This window comes from Oncorhynchus kisutch, linkage group LG18, assembly GCF_002021735.2.
Source record: "Oncorhynchus kisutch isolate 150728-3 linkage group LG18, Okis_V2, whole genome shotgun sequence".
Taxonomy (NCBI): domain Eukaryota; kingdom Metazoa; phylum Chordata; class Actinopteri; order Salmoniformes; family Salmonidae; genus Oncorhynchus; species Oncorhynchus kisutch.
The window spans coordinates 39458110-39482389 of NC_034191.2; the positions used below are offsets into that span (position 1 = coordinate 39458110).

The 24280-nt window shown below is 42.1% G+C and overlaps 1 protein-coding gene across 1 annotated transcript; it reads left to right on the top strand.

Moving 5' to 3' along the window:
* Positions 1 to 456: 456 nt before the first annotated feature.
* spint2 (serine peptidase inhibitor, Kunitz type, 2) lies at positions 457 to 22083 on the top strand. Its single transcript, XM_020507740.2, has 7 exons — positions 457 to 1363; positions 3002 to 3172; positions 13581 to 13646; positions 15137 to 15217; positions 19098 to 19268; positions 20257 to 20298; positions 21048 to 22083. Exons 1-7 carry the CDS (start codon positions 943 to 945, stop codon positions 21242 to 21244), a joined length of 1149 nt encoding a protein of 382 aa, XP_020363329.1. The 5' UTR covers positions 457 to 942; the 3' UTR covers positions 21245 to 22083.
* Positions 22084 to 24280: the final 2197 nt, after the last annotated feature.

Here is a 24280-nt window from a genome sequence, read left to right on the forward strand (position 1 = left end):
GTTTATCCTTGCTGTACTGGACTTTGACTCATATCTGCACACCCCTATTCACAACACTCCTAAACAGCATATATTTTTTAAACATAACTAATACGACATTGAACCTACTATTAGAGGACGCTTGCAGCTGGTATTGTCCGCTCACCTTTCCAATCACCAAACACTGGAAAGCATGAACAATGTTATTTCACAACCTTTTATAGTAGACTTGTGACAGGCTTTTATCCTAAATAAGAATTTAAATCAACTTGCCCAGTCTGGTATTTCTCGTACTTTTTTTGTTGCTCTTGTCTGCGCTCTAAATGGTTTGACTTACCATGTCCACTGGATATCTTTATGGCAGAAGGGTAATGGTGCCATCTTGTGGTATCAAAATAAAAATGGATTCACTTTTCTGAGAAGGCAATGAAGACAACCTGTGTACTCAGGTACAGCGTCTGTGTTAGTCTACGACAACAGCATAACTAAATGAGTGATTAGACTGAACGAATCCGAAGGCCTAACAAAGTAAATATCTGATACATCTGAATGTCATGAAAAAGAACACAGAAGATGGAACTTTAAAAAAAGTTGAACCTGACTTCACGCCCAAAAGGCCGCTTGGTGCGCCTCAGCCGGACGGAACGGGTTGGAACGTTCAGATATACATATGATATGTAGAACACATTGGCTCTTTTCGTGACATTTCTCTATCTGCAAAGTTCGAAAACGTTTGTCAATTGAACATGGCCTCGCCTTATTCCGTGGGCGGGGTAAAGAGCACCTGTCTCTAACTACGTACGGTATATTCAAGACAACAAAAGGAGGTCGTTTCAACAGGGAAGTAGTTTCGCTTACAGCATCTACTAATCTAAGACGAATTGCTATTTCGATCGAGAAAATATTATTTGGAAGACTGTTATTTACTTTGACGAAGGCTTTCGCGGAAGAAAAACAACAACAATGAAACAGGTGTGGAGTAGTGGTGTATTGTTCGCACTGCTCGCGGTACTGGTCCGCGGTCAGTTGGGCGAAGAGAAACAAGGATGCGCTTGGGATGTAGACGCCGACCAAGGTCTTGACCCAACATCTCTTGACGCTGGAGCCAGCTATTTGTTTCACCTGCCGGAGATATCAGACAGCATGGGGTGTCAGGAAGCTTGCTGCGGCTACCAGGACTGCCAGATCGCTTTGGTTGGAGTCTCAGCGGATGGACCATCGGAGTGTTTTCTCGTCAACTGCATGAAAGATGGAAAGGACGTCTGCGTCTTACAGTCCGATACACAGTCCAAGGTCTACCGCAAAAAGACTCATCCAAAGACTACAAAAATCGAAGTGGACGATATTAGTGAAGCTGGTGTGCCCAGGGAAGTCAACTCGACAGGTAGGCATATTGGTCTTTAGGACAATTACAATTCAGGGGCGTCATTGGCACTAATAGGGACTGCTTTAGCTAAGTAGGCTAGGCTATATCAGCACTTTGTCAATTAATATGTATATTTTTTTTTTGGGGGGGGGGGGTCAATATGCTTTACAAATTGGGGTCATGTGACAGATTACCATTCCCCAGCTATGTCCTTGTTTTGCAATTTATATTTATTGAGCTAAGGAGTTATATTGCAAGATAAGCACTCTATACATTCGATTTGATCTGGACTTTACACTGCCTGAAAGGCTTAAGTGAGAAAATGTCATATGGACCACCACTCAAGTTTTATACAGTATTGTCTCTTTTATTTGCTTCTTCCTGTACACATTATCTCAGTGGCGACCAGTGCTTATTATTCTGGATTTGATTCACGTTATCTCTAGAGCGATCAATGGTGCTGTCTTTGCATCTCACATATGCCATCCACTGCTTTGCACATTGTCAGACATTCGTAACCAAGTCAGGTGCGGTTTATGAAGTGGAAAAATGAGGAAAGTGGTTTATCTGTGCCAGGGGTATTGACTCCTATTCTGGAGTACACAGGATGTTTCTTGTTTGTCAACATCACCCAAGTTATTCCAGTGGTGTAAAGTACTCAAGTAAAAATATTTGAAAGTACTACGCAAGTAATGTTTTGGAGTATCTGTACTTTACTTTAGTATTTTATATTTGACTACTTTTACATCACTACATTCCTATAGAAAAATGATGTACTTCTTAGTCCATACATTTTCCCTGACACCCAAAAGTACATGTTACATTTTGAATGCTTAACAGGACAGGAAAATGGTCCAATTCTCACACTTTTTTATCAAGAGGTCATCCCTACGGCCTCTGATCTGGCGGACTAAACACAAATGCTTCATTTGTAAATTATGTCTGAGTGTTGGTGAGAAAATTGTGCTGTTTGGATTGCCTAATAGAAGTGATTTATACTTGATACTTAAGTATATTTTGGCAATTACATTTACTTTTGATACTTAAGTATATTTGAAACCGAGTACTTTTGCTCAAGTATTGTGACATCGGTGCTCTTCAGGTTGGAAAGTCAGAGTTGGAGAAGTTGTCTTGAACGCTCTGAAGTCGGAAGTCAGAGATGTCCGACTTCGCATTTCCCAGTTTTGAATGCGGCAAGAGACTGGGCCAACAAGTCAGCCCAGTTTGCATGTGCATGATAAGATTGATTGGTGTAATAGGTGTGGTGGAGAAACTCCGGTCTCTGCTCTTTTGTCATGTTTTGTTTACCCATTCCAGCTCTCATGGTTTCACTCAGTATGTAAATCATTGGGAAATAAAGGTCGGAGAGAGCTACAGTCTGACTTCTAACTCTCCTCCTAGAAAGGTGCGTTTCTTTGACAACTAGGCCCTCATCATACATTTATTTGCACTTATACTATTTTGTATTGGTGTTAATCATATTTTCATCTTGACTGATGTAGTTCCCGATTGCTACGGAGTATAAAAATGGCCCCCTTTTTTTTTTTTTTTTAAAGCATGTAATTTACCCGACAAAGGATAGGTTTCCTTGTGAATTGAGCTTATCGTGACCCGCTTCAGTGTTAACGTCTCGTCCGCCCTTTCCTCTTCCCACAGATAAGTGCCGCATGCCCATGGTAGTGGGTTCCTGCCGCGCTGCCTTTCCCAAATACTACTATGACGTCACCAACCAGACCTGCAAGCTGTTCATCTATGGCGGCTGCAACGGCAACGGCAACAACTTTCACAGTCAGGAGGAATGTGAGGGGGCTTGTAGTGGGGTGACAGGTAAAGATATTGTTCTATTTTTTATTTTTGGGGTGAATACTTGTGGATCTGTGGTTTCTCTGTTGGCCCAGCCATGGCGTCACTGCCGAAGTGTTGTCAGTGGAATTCGGCTGTGTCCTTAAGTCAACACAGGCAGCCTGAGGGGGTGGGACAGAGCCAGCTGTAACAGAAGGACGTGACCTTGTGTAAACTAAGTAACAGCGGGAGGGAAGTCTCACGTTACTAACAACCTTCAGCAGGGACTGCTGGGGGGCAATTCCATGGTGATAGAATTACGCAAATACTATTTTTAAACTTTAAAATTTATACATTTTACAAAAGCATATTGACAGGATGAACTGTGCAGATACTAAGTTTGTTAACAGAAAAAAAACAAGGGAGATTTTACTGTAATTCTTTGCATCTGCAATTCTTCCAGTGAATATAGATTATATATCTATCTCTCAGCAAAAAAAGAAACGTCCCTTTTTCAGGACACTGCATTTCAAAAATAATTAGTACAAATTTAAATAGCTTCAGATCTTCATTGTAAAGGGTTAAACACGGTTTCCCATGCTTGTTCAAGGAACCATAAACAATTAATGAACATGCACCTGTGGAACGGTCGTTAAGACACTAACAGCTTACAGACGGTAGGCAATTAAGATCAGTTATGAAAGCTTAGGACACTAAAGAGGCCTTACTACTGACTCTGGAAAAACACCAAAAGAAAGATGCCCAGGGTCTCTGCTCATCTGCGTGAACGTGCCTTAGGCATGCTGCAAGGAGGCATGAGGACTGCAGATGTGACCAGAGCAATAAATTGCAATGTCCGTACTGTGAGACTCCTAAGACAGCGCCACAGGGAGACAGGACGGACAGCTGATCGTCCTCGCAGTGGCAGACCACGTGTAAAAACCTCTGCACAGGATCGGTACATCCTAACATCACACCTGCTGGACAGGTACAAGATGGCAACAACTGCCCGAATTACACCAGGAATGCACAATCCCTCCATCAGTGCTCAGACTGTCCGCAATAGGCTGAGAGGCTGGACTGAGGGCTTGTAGGCCTGTTGTAAGGCAGGTCCTCACCAGACATCACCGGCAACAACGTCACCCATGGGCACAAACTCACTGTCGCTGGACTAGACAAAACTGTCAAAGTGCTCTTCACTGACGATTCGCGGTTTTGTCTCACCAGGGGTGATGGTCGGATTCGTGTTTATTATTTGTGTTTATTGTCGAAGGAATGAGCGTTACACCGAGGCCTGTACTCTGGAGACGGGATCGATTTGGAGGGTCCGTCTGGGGCGGTGTGTCACAGCATCATCGGACTGAGCTTAATGTCATTGCAGGCAATCTCAACGCTGTGCGTTACAGGGAAGACATCCTCCTCCCTCATGTGGTACCCTTCCTGCAGGCTCATCCTGACATGACCGTCCAGCATGACAATGCCACCAGCCATACTGCTCGTTCTGTGCGTGATTTCCTGCAAGACAGGAATGTCAGTGTTCTGCTGTGGCCAGCGACGAGCCCGGATCCCATTGAGCATGTCTGTGGACCTGTTGGCTCGGAGGGTGAGGGCTTGGGCCCCCCCCCCCCTTCATAAATATCCGGGAACTTGCAGGTGCCTTGGTGGGAGAGTGGGTTAACATCTCACAGCATGAACTGGCACATCTGGTGCCGTCCATAAGGAGGAGATGCACTTGCAGTACTTAATGCAGCTGGTGGCCACACCAGATACTGATTGTTACTTTTGATTTTGACCCCCCCCCCCCATTACTGTGGATGGCTGTGGAACTTGTTCAGTTAGTCTCAGTTGTAGAATCTTGTTATGTTCATACAAGTATTTACACGTGAAGTTTGCTGAAAATAAACACAGTTGACAGTGAGGACTTTTCTCTTTTTTTATTTATTTTTGCTGAGTTTATATACACTGTGTAAATTAGTCATGGTGCATAGTTGTATGGTTTTTATATCAATGGTTTGAGATTTGAAAGTGAACAGTCTGAGTCTTCAGCGTAATTCTGTTACTGTGGAAATGCCCTGGGTTAAAAGTATTTCCTCGATAAGTAGGACTACCTATTTATTTATTTGTTTCTCAACGTCTCACATTTTCCCCCAGCCCCGGCTTGTGTGTTGATCATTATTTAATGTGCGTTTTATTCATCTCCCGAAGTCATAACTCCTAAACTGGATTGGGCAGTCAGCGCTTTGTCTCGACTAAAACTGACAAAACACAGAACGATTTGTGTCAACGCCTTTTCAGCAGGTTTAACTAACTCTCTTGTGTGCGTCTTGGTCCGCACCCCATTGTTATTTAGGTTTTTCATAGCAATCCGTACCGGTTCTATTGTTTCTGTGCTGTAGGGATGGGCAACTGATGGGTGTGGGGGCCACAAAAAACCTGAACTCATGGGCTAAATGAGTGACTGACACAACTACAGAAACACTGATGCACAACCTAACTTCGACATGGCGCCTTGTATATTCTACACTGAACAAAAAATGTAAAGTGTTGGTTACATCAGCATCCCAGAACTGTTCCATATGCACAAATGTTTCTCTCATTTTGTGCACTATTTAATTTATTTTACATCCCTGTTCGTGAGCATTTCTACCATGCCAAGATAATCCATCCACCTGACATGTGACATAACAAGAAGCTGATCATTACACAGGTGCACCTGGTGCTGTGGACAATAAAAATCCACTTTTAAAATGTGCAGTTGTCACACAACACAATGCCACAGATGTCTCAAGTTACAGGAGCTTGTAATTGGCATGTTGACTGCAGGAATGTCCACCAGTCCTATTGCCAGAGAATTGAATGTTAATTTCTCCACCATAAACGCCTCAAGTCTTTTTAGAGAATTTGGCAGTACGTCCAACTGTCCTCCACATCTGGCTTCTTCACCTGAGAGATCGTTTGAGACCAGCTACTCGGGCAACTGTAGGTTTGCACAAACAAAGGATTTCTGCACAAACTGTCTCAGGGAACTTTATCTGTGGGCTCGTTGTCCTCACCAGGGTATTGTCCTGATAGCAGTTTGTGTCATATCCGATGTCAGTGGGCAAACGGTCACTGGCACACTGTAGGATTGTTGTTCACATATAAATCCCAGTTTTAACTGTACTGGGCAGATGGCAGTTGAGACCCCGACTGAGTTCCCCCAATATAAATATTTTGATTACTTGATCCGCAGGTGTGCCGCCAGTTGCCCATCCCTGCTGTAGAGTAATTACGCTGAGACTCTTGATTTCTCACTTAATATATGCCAAACAAAAAAACATTTGATTTCAAAGTGTAGCAAACCATACAACTCTATGCAAAATGAATACATTTACAAGAGAAAGTGAAATTGTGCAGATGCAATGTTTGGTAACAGAATTACGGTAAAATCACCTGCTGTTTTATCCTATTACAAACTGTCTGCACAGTTCTTCCTCAGTGTGCTTTTGTAAAATTTTCTGTGGAGATTAAGTGGTCCTTGTGCATAGCGTAGCATGGTTTGTAAAATGTAGAAAATCAATGGTATGTTTGGTATGCATTTTAAACTGAAATCGAATTCTTTGTCTTGTCCTTTTTTTTGTTTGTTTAAATAGTCAAAATATCTCTCTTTAGGTCACACACCTCGTCAGAGGTCATACACAGAGCATTAAGCCTCTTGACATGGCAATCCACTGTTTAACAAAGTGGCCCACTCTAACCACAGTAACCTCCACCACAGTGCTCCCCATGGGGAGATGGGCAAAAATGAATCTGTGGCTTGTGTTCAGGCACACACTCTCTACACTAGGATCCTGGCAGCATCCTTACGTCTGGCATATCAGTCCAGCAGGCTACTAGTCCAACTACTGTCTCTGTTTCCTACTATGCGCCAGAAAATATAATTATACCTAACAAAGTAAATAGAACTCAAACGGGTCATTTAAAGGCTGTTGGAACTGTAAAAACAGAACCATGACCATTTTAATGTGAGTCTCTACTGCTAAGCTAGTTAGTTTTACATCATCCCTTTGAGGTGTAGGGTGTTTGTTATGGGTGTGTCGTGTGCATAGATGGTGTTATGATTGTTTCAGCTTACCCAATGCCAAACCGGTTAAGTGACCTCCGTACAATGAGGTTTGGCCTGAGCCGTGCACCACAGTCTAGCATCCATTCCATAATAAACTGTTCAGGGTCAGGCTCTTGCAGTTGGAGCAAATGTATACAGTACCAGTCAAATTTTTGAACACTTACTCATTCTAGGGTTTTTCTTTTCTTTTGACTTATTCTACATTGTAGAATAATAGTGAAGACTACTATAAATAACACGTAGTAAGCAAAATAGTGTAAAACCAAAATGTATTTTTGATTCTTCAAAGTAGCCACCCTTTGCCAAGAGTGTGCAAAGCTGTCATCAAGGCATTCTCTCAACCAGCTTCACCCGGTATGCTTTTTCAACAGTATTGAAGGAGTTCACACACATGCTGTGCACTTGTTGGCTGTTTATCCTTCACTCTTCGGTCCAACTCATCTCAATTGGGTTGAGGTAGGAATTGTGATGGACAGGTCATCTGATGCAGAACACCATCTCTCCAAATAGCCCTTACACAGCCGTGAGGTGTGTTTTGGGGTAATTGTCCTGTTGAACAAATTGTAGTCCCACTAAGCGCAAACCAGATGAGATATATATATATATCTTAGCCAAATGCATTCAAACTCAGTTTTTCACAATTCCTGACATTTAATCCTAGTAAAAATTCCCTGTTTTAGGTCAGTTAGGATCACCAGTTTATTTTAAGAATGTGAAATTTTAGAATAATAGTGATTTTAATTTTTTTTTTATTTCAGTTTTGATTTCTTTCGTCACATTCCCAGTGGGTCACAAGTTTAACTTGGGTCAAATGTTTCAGGTAGCCTCCCACCAAAAAGTTGGGTTTTTGGCCCATTCCTCCTGACAGAGCTGGTGTAACTGAGTTGGGTTTGTAGGCCTCCTTGCTCGCACATGCTTTTCCGTTCTGCCCACAAATTTTCTATAGGATTGAGGTCAGGGCTTTGTGATGGCCACTCCAATTCCTTGACTTTGTTGTCCTTAAGCCACTTTGCCACAACTTTGGAAGTATGCTTTGGGTCATTGTCCATTTGGAAGACCCATTTGCGACCAAGCTTTAACTTCCTGACTGTCTTGTGATGTTGCTTTTGATATATCCACACAATTTTCTTGCCTCATGATGCCATCTATTTTGTGAACTGCAGCAAAGCACCCCCACATCATGATGCTGCCACCCCGTGCTTCACGGTTGGGATGGTGTTCTTCGGCTTGCAATCATCCCCCTTTTTTTCCTCCAAACAGAACAATGGTCCTTATTGGCAAACGGGTCTGTTTTTGTTTCATCAGACCAGTGGACATTATTCCAAAAGTACAATCTTTGTCCCCATGTGCATTTGCAAACCGTAGTCTGGCTTTTTTATGGCGGTTTTGGAGCAGTGACTTCCTTGCTGAGCTGCCTTTCAGGTTATGTCGATTATAGGACTCATTTTACTGTGGATATAGATACTTTTGTACCTGTTTCTACCAGCATCTTCACAAGGTCCTTTGCTGCTGTTCTGGGATTGATTGGCACTTTTCGCACCAAAGTATGTTCATCTCTAGGAGACAGAACTCGTCTCCTTCCTGAGTGGTATGACTGCTGCGTGGTCCCATGGTGTTTATACTTGCGCACTATTGTTTGTACAGATGAACGTGGTACCTTCAGGCGTTTGGTAATTGCTCCCAAGGATGAACCTGACTTGTGGAGGTCTACAATTAGGTTTTTTTCTGAGGTCTTTGCTGATTTCTTTTGATTTTCCCATGATGTCAAGCAAAGAAGCACTGAGTTTGAAGGTAGGCCTTGAAATAAATCCACAGGTACACCTCCAATGGACTCCAATTATGTCAATTAGCCCATCAGAAGCTTCTAAAGCCATAACATCATTTTCTGGAATTTTACAAGATGTTTTTAAAGGCACAGTCTACTTAATGTATTTAAACTTCTAGCCCACTGGAATTGTGATGCAGTGAAATAATCTGTCTGTAAACAATTGTTGGAAAAATTACTTGTGTCATGCACAAAGTAGATGTCCTAACCGACTTGCCAAAATTATACTTTGTTAAAAATATATTTGATGAGGTTGAAAAACAAGTTTTAACTTCTCTGGGATATGTGAGACAGTAGTGTCCCACCTCGCCAACAGCCAGCGAAATTGCAGGGCGCCAAATTCAAAACAACAGAAATCACATAATTAACATTCCTCAAACATACAAATATTTTAGACCATTTTAAAGATAAACTTCTTGTAAATCCAGCCACAGTGTCCGATTTTCAAATAGGCTTTACGGCGAAAGCACCAAACGATTATTTTAGGTCTGCACCTAGTCACAGAACCATACAGCCATTTTCCAGCCAAGGAGAGGGCTCACAAAAATCAGAAATAGCGATTTAAATTAATCACTAACCTTTATCTTCACCAGGAGGCACTCACAGGACTTCATGTTACACAATAAATGTAGTTTGTTCGATAAAGTTAATCTGTATGTCCAAAAACCTCATTTGAAATTGGTGTTATGATCAGAAATGAATTGTCTCAAATAAACATCTGGTGAAAGTGCAGAGAGCCACATCAAATTACAGAAATACTCAAAATAAACATTGATTAAAGATACAAGTGTTATGCATGGAAATAGATTAACTTCTCCTTAATGCAACCAACCGCATCAGATTTCAAAAAACGCTTTACGGTGAAAGCACACCTTGCGATTATGTTAGGTCAGCACCTAGTCACAAACATCCAGCCACCAAGTAGAGGTATGAGAAAAGTCAGCGATAGCGTTAGAAATATTCAATTTGATCATCATAATGCACTCCCAGGAATCCCAGTTCCACAATAAATGTTTAAAGTCCATCATACACTGCCCCAAAAAATAAAGGGAACACTTAAACAACACAATGTAACTCCAAGTCAATCACACTTCTGTGAAATCAAACTGTCCACTTAGGAAGCAACACTGATTGACAAATTTCACATGCTGTTGTGCAAATGGAATAGACAACAGGTGGAAATTATAGGCAATTAGCAAGACACCCCCAATAAAGGAGTGGTTCTAGCCTGACTGCCATTAGGTCCCGAGATGAGCTCCTCAGACCCCTTTTGAGACGATATGCTGGTGCGGTTGGCCCTAGGTTCCTCCTAATGCAAGACAATGCTAGACCTCATATGGCTGGAGTGTCCGCAGTTCCTGCAAGAGGAAGGCATTGATGCTATGGACTGGCCCGTCCGTTCCCCAGACCTGAATCCAATTGAGCACATCTGGGACATCATGTCTCGCTCCCATCCACCAACGCCACATTGCACCACAGACTGTCCAGGAGTTGGCGGATGCTTTAGTCCAGGTCTGGGAGGAGATCCCTCAGGAGACCATCCGCCACATCTGGAGCATGCCAAGGCGTTGTAGGGAGGTCATACAGGCACGTGGAGGCCACACACACTACTGAGCCTCATTTTGACTTGTTTTAAGGACATTACATCAAAGTTGGATCAGCCTGTAGTGTGGTTTTCCACTTTCTTTTGAGTGTGACTCCAAATCCAGACCTCCATGGGTTGATAAATTTGATCATGTGTGACGTTGTCAGCACATTCAACGATGTAAAGAAAAAAGTATTTAATAAGAATATTTCATTCATTCAGATCTAGGATGTGTTATTTTGGTGTTCCCTTTATTTTTTGAGCAGTATATACAGTGCCCCCTTGAACTTTGCGACCTTTTGCCACATTTCAGGCTTCAAACATAAAGATATAAAACTGTGAAGAATCAACAAGTGGGACACAATCATGAAGTGGAACGACATTTATTGGATCAAAAACTGAAAAATTGGGTGTGCAAAATTATTCAGCCCCTTTACTTTCAGTGCAGCAAACTCTCTCCAGAAGTTCAGTGAGGATCTCTGAATGATCCAATGTTGACCTAAATACTAATGACGATAAATACAATCCACCTGTGTGTAATCATGTCTCCGTATAAATGCACCTGCAATGTGATGGTCTCAGAGGTCCGTTAAAAGCGCAGAGAGCATCATGAAGAACAAGGAACACACCAGGCAGGTCCGAGATACTGTTGTGAAGAAGTTTAAAGCCGGATTTGGATACAAAAAGATTTCCCAAGCTTTAAACATCCCAAGGAGCACTGTGCAAGCGATAATATTGAAATGGAAGGAGTATCAGACCACTGCAAATCTACCAAGACCTGGCCGTCCCTCTAAACTTTCAGCTCATACAAGGAGAAGACTGATCAGAGATGCAGCCAAAAGGCCCATGATCACTCTGGATGAACTGCAGAGATCTACAGCTGAGGTGGGAGACTCTGTCTATAGGACAACAATCAGTCGTATATTGCACAAATCTGGCCTTTATGGAAGAGTGGCAAGAAGAAAGCCATTTCTTAAAGATATCCATAAAAAGTGTTGTTTAAAGTTTGCCACAAGCCACCTGGGAGACACACCAAACATGTGGAAGAAGGTGCTCTGGTCAGATGAAACCAAAATTGAACTTTTTGGCAACAATGCAAAACGTTATGTTTGGCGTAAAAGCAACACAGCTATCACCCTGAACACACCATCCCCACTGTCAAACATGGTGGTGGCAGTATCATGGTTTGGGCCTGCTTTTCTTCAGCAGGGACAGGGAAGATAGTTAAAATAGATGGAAAGATGGATGGAGCCAAATACAGGACCATTCTGGAAGAAAACCTGATGGAGTCTGCAAAAGACCTGAGACTGGGACGGAGATTTGTCTTCCAACAAGACAATGATCCAAAACATAAAGCAAAATCTACAATGGAATGGTTCAAAAATAAACATATCCAGGTGTTAGAATGGCCAAGTCAAAGTCCAGACCTGAATCCAATCGAGAATCTGTGGAAAGAACTGAAAACTGCTGTTCACAAATGCTCTCCATCCAACCTCACTGAGCTCGAGCTGTTTTGCAAGGAGGAATGGGGAAAAATGTCAGTCTCTCGATGTGCAAAACTGATAGAGACATACCCCAAGCGACTTACAGCTGTAATCGCAGCAAAAGGTGGCGCTACAAAGTATTAACTTAAGGGGGCTGAATAATTTTGCACGCCCAATTTTTCAGTTTTTGATTTGTTAACAAAGTATGAAATATCCAATAAATGTTGTTCCACTTCATGATTGTGTCCCACTTGTTGATTCTTCACAAAAAAAATACAGTTTTATATCTGAAATGTGGCAAAAGGTTGCAAAGTTCTAAGGGGCCGAATACTTTCGCAAGGCACTATGTCCAGATACCTCCTTTTTTGTTATTGCGTTTAGCCCAGTAATTCAAATGCATAATGTGCCATCACTTGTCAAAAAAGTTATATTACAGTTCATAGAAACATGTCAAACGAAGTATAGAATCAATCTTTAGGAAGTTTTTAACAGATCTTCAATAATGTTCCAACCGGAGAATTCCTTTGTCTATAGAAATGCAATGGAACGCAGCTACCTCTCACGGGGGAGCGCGTGATCAGCTCATGCCACTCTGCCAGACCTCAGTCAAACAGCTCTCTTTCTCTCCCCCTTCACAGTGGAAGCCTCAAACAAGGTTCTAAGGACTGTTGACATCTATTGGAAACCTTGAAGTGCAATATGACCCCATAGACACTGTATAGGCAAAGACTTGAAAAACTACAAACCTCAGATTTCACACTTCCTCGTTTAGATTTTTTTCTCTGGTCTTTGCTTGCAAAGTGAGTTCTGTTTATACTCAGACATCATTCAAACAGTTTTAGAAAACACTGAAGTTTCTATCAAAATTTACTAATTATATTCTAGTTTTTGGGCCTGAGTAGCAGGCAATTTACTCTGGGCACCTTTTTATCCAAGCTACTCAATACTGCCCCCCCCCCCAGTCCCAAAGGTGTTAATGACTCCAACCTGTGTGTGTGTGTGTGTGTGTGTGTGTGTGTGTGTGTGTGTTTACACACACTTGGCTTTGATTTGACATGCTCCTATAAACTTCACATGTTGGTTCTCATGGGTCCTTTTACATGAAGTGCCCAACAAGAGTCCACATTCTTCCATGTAGAGTCAGTAAGTCTGCATTCTTGCTGGCTGCTTGTTTAGACGGGAAATGGCTGTAATTCAGGATATATTTTTAAAGAATACAAATTGCACTCTATTCCACTATTGTTTTTTTTCTGGGTTGTAATATGTTTCATGAACAGCTGTTTTGTTTCTAATATTAACAGGAAGAAGCCACAGCTGTCGAAAGGAAACCTTGCTTTTCCCATGTATCAGTTACTTATCAATCGATACACTGTTTTTACAGTGGCTAAAGGCTAAACTGTGGGCCAATGTGCTTTTCAGTTAATGTCTTTCATGGACCATCACTTTCTCAACAGGTACTGTGCTGCTGTCCAAGGACTCGCCCATGCAGAGAAGAATGGCTATGACTGCCAACGATCAAGGTAACACATGCGTAGTACTATTTACCATCACCACCTATTTTAAACGCTTTCTTTTAGCTGTAGTAAAACTGGTAATATCATACAGCATCTCTTGGATGGTGTTTGCTTTTAAAAGGCAAAATGTCACGATCCTCAACATTTTAAAACACAACTTGACTGTGTACAATGTCGGCTACTCGTGAGACCTGAGGGGGTTCTAGGTAAATCAGCTAACAGTTCCACATTCCTCAGTCCTTCCGTAATATGTACAGCTCCGCTTATCTGTGTTTGTCTAACACACTTCAAGTCATGGGTCATGTTAGGAATCCTCATACAGTGCATTCGGGAAAGTATTCCAAACACTTGACTTTTTCCACATTTTGTTACATTACAGCCTTATTCTAAAATGCATAAATAAACTTTTCCTCATCAAGCTACCCTCTACCCCATAATGACAAAGTGAACAAAAGGTTAAAACAAACATATATCTTAATTACATAAGTATTCAGACCCTTTGCTATGAGACTTGAAATTGCGCTCCGGTGCATCCTGTTTCCATTGATCATCTTGGAGATGTTTCTACAACTTGATTGGAGTCCACCTTTGGTAAATTCAATTGACTGGACATGATTTGGAAAGGCGCACACGGCTGTCTAAGGTCCCAGAGCAAAAACCAAGCCATGAGGTCCAAGGAATTGTCTGTAAAGGGAGGGAGGGGACTCTGTGGAGATGGTTGTCCTTCTGTATGGTTCTCCCATCTTTGCAGCGCTCCTCCAATCAGGACTTTATGGTAGCATGGCCAGACTGAAGCCGCTCCTCAGTAAAAAGCACCTGACAGCCTGCTTGGAGTTTGCAAGGCACTTGAAGGACTAAAAAAATGTAAATAAAAAGAACCCACCAGAACATGCACACTCACTACTTAGAGCAGGCGTTAATAGAACATTTTACACCGGTCTCATAAAATCTCAAGCAAAAGCCCATGTGATAGTGAGTAGCCAGCTAATCTTTAGATTGAAATATTTGCTAGCTACCAAGGCTACAGTTGAATTGTTATGAACACACCCTTCTGTCTGTCTCCAACTGTTTAAACAGCATGCTAGCCTGTCCACTTTGTTCAGATGTTGAAATCAAGTGGCCTACCTTATTGTGTTAAATGCTTATTGCACATTTTATTCAATTTGACACCTAGTTTAACAGTCTATGTATGGACCAATTTCATTGCCAACAGATTATATTTTAATCCCATGTTTTATTTTCTAATGCACACATTTAATCATTTGAATTCCTAAATTGTATTTTGTCATTTAAAACTTGGGTGAATATTGCCTTCAGTTTAAATTCAATTTCCATTTTATTTATATATATATTTTATATATAACACACACAGTCCCACCTACTGATTCCCACTCGCTCACCTCCTCCCATTGTTAACTGACACTTCTCACCTCCAACGAACCCCAACAGGCCTCCCCACACAGCAATCCCTCTCTTACATTTACTTATCTTTCCAGTGGCTGTCATCGCTGGCTCTAAGGGAAGGAAAAGATCTGATGCTGACAAACCTACAGATCACAAGAGCATTGAATATAAAGGTAACTGGATTTACTTTTTTCTTTTTTTTTTCTGCAGTATGGCTTTTGGCTGGCTCCTTATGGTTGAGGTTCTATGTAAACCATTCTCCCTGCACGGTGTAGTTAGCTGTTCTGGGATCGATCTCAAACGTCCTTCCAGATGTGATAGCCTTTTTCACAAGTTGAGGCCTGCAGGTTTGAGATCAGTTTTATTTTTAAGTATTTCCTTCTGCACTTTAGCACACACAAATAGCAAACCAATGAAGTATTGATTAAGCAAGACATGGGACAAGAATGGAGCAACAATGACTTACAACAACTAAGCGTTCCTAGTCAGTACTCTAGAGGAGATCTGCATGGAGGAATGGGCCAAAATACCAGCAACAGTGTGTGATAACCTTGTGAAGACTTACAGAAAATGTTTGACCTCTGTCATTGCCAACAAAGGGTATATAACAAACTATTGAGAAACTTTTGTTATTGACCAAATACTTATTTTCCACCATAATTTGCAAATAAATCCTACAATGTGATTTTCTGGAGAGAAAAAAATGCTCCTTTTGTCTGTCATAGTTGAAGTGTACCTATGATGAAAATTACAGGCCTCTCTCATCTTTTTAAGTGGGAGAACTTGCACATTTGGTGGCTGACTAAATACTTTCCCCCCCACTGTATCGTGCATCCCTAACCGAGATGGAACAAAATAATTATTTGCAGCCCAGTAGTAATGCTTAAAGATGAGTAGGCCTAAACTGCCTCTTTCCTTGTGCATTTGCAAGTTGGCTTTACAAATATGATGGGTTTTGTAACCCCAGACAAATTACACGATTTTGTCGAGTCCGTAGGCATAAATTAATAGGTAAGAGGAATTGGAAGATTCTGGCGAAGATAAAGGCACGTTAGAAGAGAAACCCTTTTTATGGCATTAATGCGCCCCATCATAGGAGGAGGCAAGTGTCCAGCTCTTTTGTTGTAGCTGTCCAACCAGCTCATTGTTAAGCTTGAAGATGAGCTTTGGGATTCTATGTATTTTTAGTCTACGGTAAGTGAAGTTGTCATGCACTTTAAATGGTATCCTCTAGACCACTTGCTGTAATATTATCTGAGATCACATTTTCTCCCATTTTTTTCTTTTTTTAAATGAATTGCCAGACAGTTAGCCAAATGAATTGAATTAAGTCTCGTCGGTTAGGGACAGAGGCTGTGTCATCGTCTGCATATAACGAAATGCGGTCTTTTGTTTCCTACTTTAAGACCTTGGATATAAGGATGATTCCTTATTTGTATAGCTAGGGGTTCAAGGGTGACAGCAGACCGCTAAGTGGGGAAACTCTGCTGGACAGATCTATGTAGTTCAAAGGGCCTGGATTTGTCGCTGTTGGGCAGGCAGAGCATTTTGACCCAGGCGATAAAGGAGTCGCCAAATCCAAACCTAGTGAGCGCTTCGAGCATGTGTGACCATTCTATTTGGTCGAGCGCTTTTTGAGCATCTAGCGATATAATAGCCGTCTTGGCGCTTTTCCCATGATTTGCGTATAGAACGTTAAGCAGCCTGCGCACATTAGAACAATAACCTGCCGGGGATAAAACCCTGTCTGATCCGGATGAATAATGGTTGCATGTTTGTGTAACCTATTACAAGTACTTTGTTGATATTTTTTTTAAACGTCTAAATTAAGCAATGCTATCGGTCTAAAATTTGCGGGATCTGTTACCTCTGCCTTTTTAACAAGGCAAATATTGGCTTCTTACAATGACTACGGCAAAATGTAATTTTCTGTTGAATCAGTAAACATCCTAAGTAAGAGGGGAGCGAGGGCTTCACTGAATGTTTTATCAAATTCACAGCCGAAACCATCAGGGTCTGCAGCCTTTCCAGGTGGGAGAGCTTTTATTGCCTCAATTATTTATTCTATTGTGAAATTTGAGTAAAAAAGTGTTTTGCCGCTATCAAGTTTTGGCAGGCTGATGGCGTCACAGAAGGCTGACTCATCGGATCTGGAAAAATATAACTGAGATTCTTTGAAGCAGTTTATCTCTTTAGGATCTGTCGGCAAGGTCCCCGCCTTAGACCTGATTTTACGGATTGCTCGATTTGCCTGTGCATCCTTTAGTCGTCTAGCAAGCTACCTTTCCGGTTTGTCCCCTAGTTCATATTGTTTTTGTTTCAGCTTTACTGACCTGAGAACCAATAATAGAACTGTGTTCATATTTTAATATCAAAATATTGTTGTAGTCTACTTGAAGTTCTGGTTGTCTCCAAAGATGGGAGTTATTTTTCTATCTCATGCGATTCCCTGTGTCTGTCACTCGTATGAAATAATGACCTCATAACCGTTTAACGTTTCCCATAGTGTAGAATCAGATACCACTCCCGTGTCATTAGTCTGAGGAACTCATTCAACTTAACTGTCATGCAGTCAATGAATGCTTGGTCTGTGAGCAAGGAGTGGTTAAAACGCCGACTGTAAATCTGTTTTGGTAAAGAGGGACAATGTAATTGGACTGTGGTCACTTAAGAATCTATGGCATTTTGAATTGAGCACTTTGGGAATCAAGTTGGAGTCGATTCTAGAAAAAGACAGGGTAGAATGAGCAGTCTGTCTGTGGGATGTTGCAGTCTCGTCAGATGTCCACTAGAATCCTGGATTTGTTTAGATTTAGTATCTGGACATGGGGGAAATTTTGTAGAGTCTGTGTAGACGGTCTGTCGCGATATGGATCAAGGTAACAATTAAAATCGCCCCCGATTAGTGGGACTAAGCTCTGGGAGTAAATCAAAAAACAGGAGAGAAATGTGGGTCAATGTTTGTGCCATTAGAAATTCAATAGGGTGACCGGGAAAGAGTTAATGTTGTACCTACCGTCTGTGGACAAGAGTTAAAAATAGCTGTTTTTACAAAAGACAATAGCAACACCTCTTGCCTTGGAAGATAAGGGTGATTGATAAACTTGAGAAATCCAGTTGGATCTGATGCCGCTGTCTGGCAGCAGAAAACAACAAAACACCGTAATGGACGCCAGAGAAACCCACCCTCCCCACTACTTCTCCAAATGAAGCATTGTTCTCCCATCTCACATAAAACGAGGACTGCTGTGCATGATGGATAGAACAGACCAATACTACGCTAGCAACAGTTGGACTTAACAGCCCTCTCCGCGGTTGTTGGACATTTTTTATTTGTATACATTGCCTCTTTTATGAATAAACATAAAAATCCACTGTTTGCTCAGTCAACATTCCAGACATTTGTGGCCAGGGGATTTGCTGTAGTTTTGACACGTAGCTTGCAACATCTTCGAGCTTGGTGAAGGCTCCTGTCATGGCGTTGTGATTTAAAATGCAGGCTTGTATTTCACCTCTGCCTCTCATGGTCTGCATCACAGCAGGGAGTCAAGTAGCAGAATGCGTGCCGTTGCTCAATCACCTCCATGGTGTAGTTGGGGAAGATGAGAAACTTTTGACCTTTTTGTATTCCATTGCTCCCTGTTGTATAATGAGCTCCTCTTCCTGAAAGTGATTTACCCTTGTAATTATGGTGTGTGGCTTGGCACCTGATGAGCAGTGTTGTAAAAAAAATTGTTTAAAGTACTACTTAAGTAGTTTTTTGGGGGAATCTGTCATTTATATTTACTCCACTACTTTCCTGAAGAAAATGTTGTACTTTTTACTCCATTTTCCCTGACACCCAAAGTACTGTTGGGTTTCCGTTGCCATATTTCACTGCTAGTTGTGCCTCGGGAATATCCTAAACAATGTATTTTTTTTTGAGGGCTGAACTTGTGAAACGGTAAATTTAAGATTTCAAAATTTGTGTCCGAGATATGAACGCTTCTACTTCATGCGCGCCAGCGCCCCACTTCTGAGATCAGTTCTGATTTGTCCTCTGGTCTTCCACAGATGCTTGCATGGTGCCCTCGGACTCGGGCCCTTGCCGCGCTGCCTTCAACATGTTCTACTTTGACCCCAGCACTAGCTCCTGCCAGTCTTTCATCTACGGTGGCTGCCAGGGAAACGGCAACCGCTACGGCACACTGGACGAATGCATGGCCCGGTGCACTGGAGAGCACGGTAAGAATTGTTTTCCATTTTGTGGCGTTAGTGGGATTAAAATGGATTTAGTTTTGTCATTGATCAACACAATGCTCCATAGGTCAGTGAGAAAATTCTGCAAATGTAAACAAAGTAGTTGCAATAATATATTTAATTTCAAGCACAGATTCATCTTCATAAAGAAGAGCAGTTATTGGTAGCTGGGCAACGATAACAAATCAGACTGAATATCTCTTTTAAGCAGGATGAAGTTCATTAGGGTGTGGAATATGTATTAAATCACCCAGACAGTCATACTTAACTGAGCTGCCGGACAGGAAGCAAATGTCACCATGAGGGCATTATTAATTTTAAAACCGCTACAGAGTTCAATTGCTGTGAAGTGAGAACTGAGGTGGGTCAATAACATTGTTCCACCACAATGACCTAAATGACGGCATGAAAAGAATGAATAAATATTCCAAGATAAGGCACTACATTAATACTGCAAAACGACTTTGCAAAGGAATACACTTTTTGGCCTAAATGCAAAGCCTTATGTTTGGGACAAATCCAACACAGTAACTGACGCCTTATTTTGAGGCATGACAGGGAAAATCTGCTTTACACCAGACACTGGGAGAGTAATTCACATTTCAGCAGGACAATCTAAAACACAAGACCAAATCTACACTGGAGGTGTTTACCAAGAAGACAGTGAATGTTCCTGAGTGGTGAAGGTTTTATTTTTATTTTTTAATTCTGCTTTTTTTAAAATCTGACACTACTTGAATTGCTGTCTAGTCATCATCCCAAACACCTTGACAGAGCTTGAAGGATTTGGAAAAGAATAATTGCCAAATATTGTGCAATCCAGGTGTGCAAAGCTCTTCGACTTACCCAAGAAGACTCACAGCTGTAATCGTTGCTGCCAAAGGTGTTTCTAACGTGTTGAATTGTTCATTTGATTTTTGTTTTGTGGTGGCTATAGTGATTTTTCTCTTTTCTGATTCCATTATTTTCACAGGTGAGCAAGGGCAACACAATGGCCATAACCGCGTGACACCAGGTAAGCTAACCTTCCTTAGGTTCTATGCTAGCGGTGAGGTTTAAAGGGTTGTGTTCCAGTTCTGAAAACAGCTCCAGGAGAGGTTTTGATCTAAAGTTTTTTTGGGGGTGGCATATGAACTTGGCTTGTGCGAGCCGGAATGGCTTGGTTTATCACAGGGCATTACTGCCAATCTATCTCCTTAATCCCGAGTGCCAAGCAGAGACGGATCAGGTGCCATTTTTAGTCTTTGGTGTGACTCGTCCGGGGATCAAACTCCTAACATTAAAATCTGAGTGCACAAGCCACTGCATTGATCTCATTGATAAATGAGACTGTTATAGGTGATGTGAAACCAAAGTCATCATGAACAACTGAAAGATACACTGAGTGTACAAAACATTTGGAACACGAACACTTTCCTAATTGAGTTGCTCCCCCCCTTTGCCCTCAGAACAGCCTCAATTTGCCAGGGCCTGTCAACAACTCCAAAAAACTACACGTTTTTAGAGTCAAGCTGGGACCGAATACTACACTTTTGATTACTTTAATACACACATAATTCAATTTGTCCAAATACTTATAGCACCTTCAAATGGGGGGGATGAGATGATAGTTATTTCTAAACGGTACAACATATTTATGAAAATACCCTCAAATACAAGTACTGTACTATTGCCTCCATATGAAACATTTTGCTCTCAAGGAGTATAGAGCCAAATGCATAGGGGAGTGTACTTAAAGTAAATGCATCCATCCTTCCCCTCCAGGGGTCTTCCTGGTGGCCACACTGGCTGTGAGTTCAGCTCTGATCCTGATGGGTCTGATCCTTATCACCATCTGGCGCTCCAAGCTGCAACGTGGCCACCGCCGCCTCGGTGACAAGGAGGACCTGCTGCCCTACGAGCAGCTGTTTGAGGAGCAGCTGCCCGAGGAAGCGCTCCCAAAAGTGGGCACGGCACCATGAGGGAGCCTGCTCCTGTGTGGCTCCATAGCGCCACAGTCGCCTTACTCCACTGTCACCTTTCCATTCCACAAATATCACTGACCCGGAATGCCTGCATCTGTTGGTTGTCAAGGGATGTATTCAGATATGATGGGAAGTTGTTTAATTGTGTATTTTTGTCCAAATAGATACAGTGATACGTGCATTGCTAATACAGGCACACCTACGAGGTGTTTTAGGTTTGGGGTTTAGTGAGTGATTTAGACCTATGCTTGACATTTTCAGATCATAGTGAATTTCTGCTGCTGTCATTTACTTCTTGTTTATTTAATTATAAAGGCTGAAACTTTGACGTGCCGTCTCCCGGACACAGATTAAGCCTAATCATTGGAGTAAAACAAACTCAATTGAGAATCTCCATTTTTAAAATGCTTTTTAGTCCAGGGTTAGGCACATCAATGGGTCTGGGGGAAACCTCTCCTGAATGCGTTTTTAAAAAAAACAACCTTTTGTAAACTTGAGTTCATGAACGGCGCTGCTACACTTTACTGTGATATTTTGTACACCCTATATTCAGTGGCAAGATGACCTTTTTTAAAAACATTTAATGAACAAATAACATATTTCGTTAACATTTTACTTACAATTTAAGAGGTGCACAATTTAAATCTTAAACATGACAACAACTGTTATTTTCATGACTTACACTTATCTCCTCCATATAGAATGTAAATGTTCAGTAGCTTATTGTGGGATTTCCTGTTCTACCTGTAACTCGGCAGCAATGAGCCGGATGATGTCAACACTGCGTCCTCTGTATTAACTACTAACTGTTTAATAAAGGACTGGTACTTTACTGATTGCTGAATACCTCTCTTTTGTACAGTGCAAAGTGCGTCGCATAATTTACAGGAGAATAATGTATTTATAAATAAGAAGAAAATGGATACGTTTTAGGATGGTAAAACAGGGGACAAAGCGTCCTAGGTAAAAAGCAATGAAGTATGTTAATGTTTTTCTTAATGTCCAGTTTGTCAACTCACTCCACATCTGCATTTGTATTGCTACAGATTGGAGAGGACAAGGCTGGACGGTTTGTTTTTCTTACCTCTAGAGGGCAGAAGTGACCATGATGCATACTAAGTATCTTCCTGGTGAAGAGACTGATTTGAGGGCACTCCTTAAACTGATCTTATTAGTACAAGTTTATGCATAGCGTAGGACTCAAATGTTTTCTTCAACACTAGTTATGGAAGTTCAGTAAGTGAAGTTTTAATCTGCATCAACACATCTTATTCAACATGATCACAGTAATGTAGGTTCGCATGCAGTTGGTTTCACTGTCAATGTATTACTTTACACATTTCATCGCCATGCAAAAAGGATAAAGTAAGAGTTTCTTATCTTGATGTGGTGGGTCGTTTTGTAATAAAACACAGGAATTAGCTGAACATTTTCATCCCGCACCAATTCTAAAATGACCTAGCTAATTGAGCAAACTTAATTCCCTATTAATTGGTTCCAGGTCTGGGAAATGGTTAGTGATAAAGTAGGTAGCAAGCTGTCTACAGAGGCCGTGGTGTGGTCATGCAGGGTTCTGTGTGTTCTTGACTCTTAATTCATTTTTCTTGATTCCTTGCACCCTCTCACCACCAAATCCATTGGAGAGTAAGGTACAAGGGGAGTGACTTTGGACCTTCTCGAATACGGTTGAAAAGGAGGCGAGGCGATAGGATGCGTGGAACCACAGAAAGACAAATTGAGATCGAGCCCCAGTGTAACGTTCACCTTCCTCTCCCGTTTCTTTCTGCTGAAGAGACTCAATACGAAGCAGCTGGCCTCCTTGACGTTGTGTCCTTGGGTACTAAAGTGCTCTGCTTTCGCTGCGCTCTAAAATGAGGCCCTAAAGACAATGATTAGCTCATTTCCCAACCATGTAAATCCTCCCACCCACACACACACACACACACACATACACACTCATTATTAGTCAATGGGATTCAAACTCATTTCCATAAACAGTCAAACATAATGATCATTCTAGTGCCCTGGCTCTGACACAAAACATTGAGGTAGCTGATGGCCAAAGAGGATGGTAGGAATGAGAGGAATGGGATGGATGGAGAAAGTACAGGGGAGGGTTCGCGATAAGGCTGTTGGGTGGACCAGAGAGACTTCAAGACCAGAACTCCAACAGCGCAGCATGGGGGGGATAATGTTTATAGAGAGCCTGTAACCCTCACTCACTGTCTGAAAGCAGATACACTGCCCACCCCTATAACTCTCACTGACTGTCCAAGGTAAATCCATAGGACACTAGTCGAATCCTTCTCTTCTCTCCACAGCTCCCAGGCCCAAAACCCGTAACTCTCCTCCTGCAGTTCCAGTGGTGTGCACTATGTGGGGCTTTGTTTGGCCCGATGTGTACCCTGTCCTTGGTAACCTATTTCTGTGTTGTCAGTGCCTGTGGTCATCTGTTTTCAATCCGGTGTTGGTGTAATTGTGCTTGTTTAGCATGACCCCCCCCCCCGACCCTCCTGTACACCTCCACCCCTCACCAGCTGCCTGACAGATTTGAGGGATGCTCTGCATTCCTGGGGGCATGAGTGGGAGTGTGATCCCTCCCTTTTCCCCTTCTCCAACAGAAGTGTGTGTCGGGGTTTGTGTGTCAGGAAGTTATAGATGGTGGGTTTGAATGCGTGAAGGAGGGTGTTTGTCTGTTTGCTATTATGTCAAGTAGAAGTGAGTCCGTTTGTCTGTGTGTAAGCTCGTCATGCCCAGGGACACCTCAGTCTGTCCTCACACTCCTCCTGATAGAGCCCAACCCCCCCCCCCCCCCCCCCCCCAGCATGGTGGGAACTCTAACCGTGGACCAGTTTCTCTGTCCCACACCTCAGGTACTTTCCCTCACCTCCAGCCCTCTGCCACCCATCACCAGGCCTTTAGCAGGCTGATAACAGAGCCCTAAAATTCCACAGAGCCAACCACAAGAACTGACCCCAAATCAGCCATGCCAGAGAGGAGAAACAGAGGAGAGAAAGAGAGAGGGACAAAAAG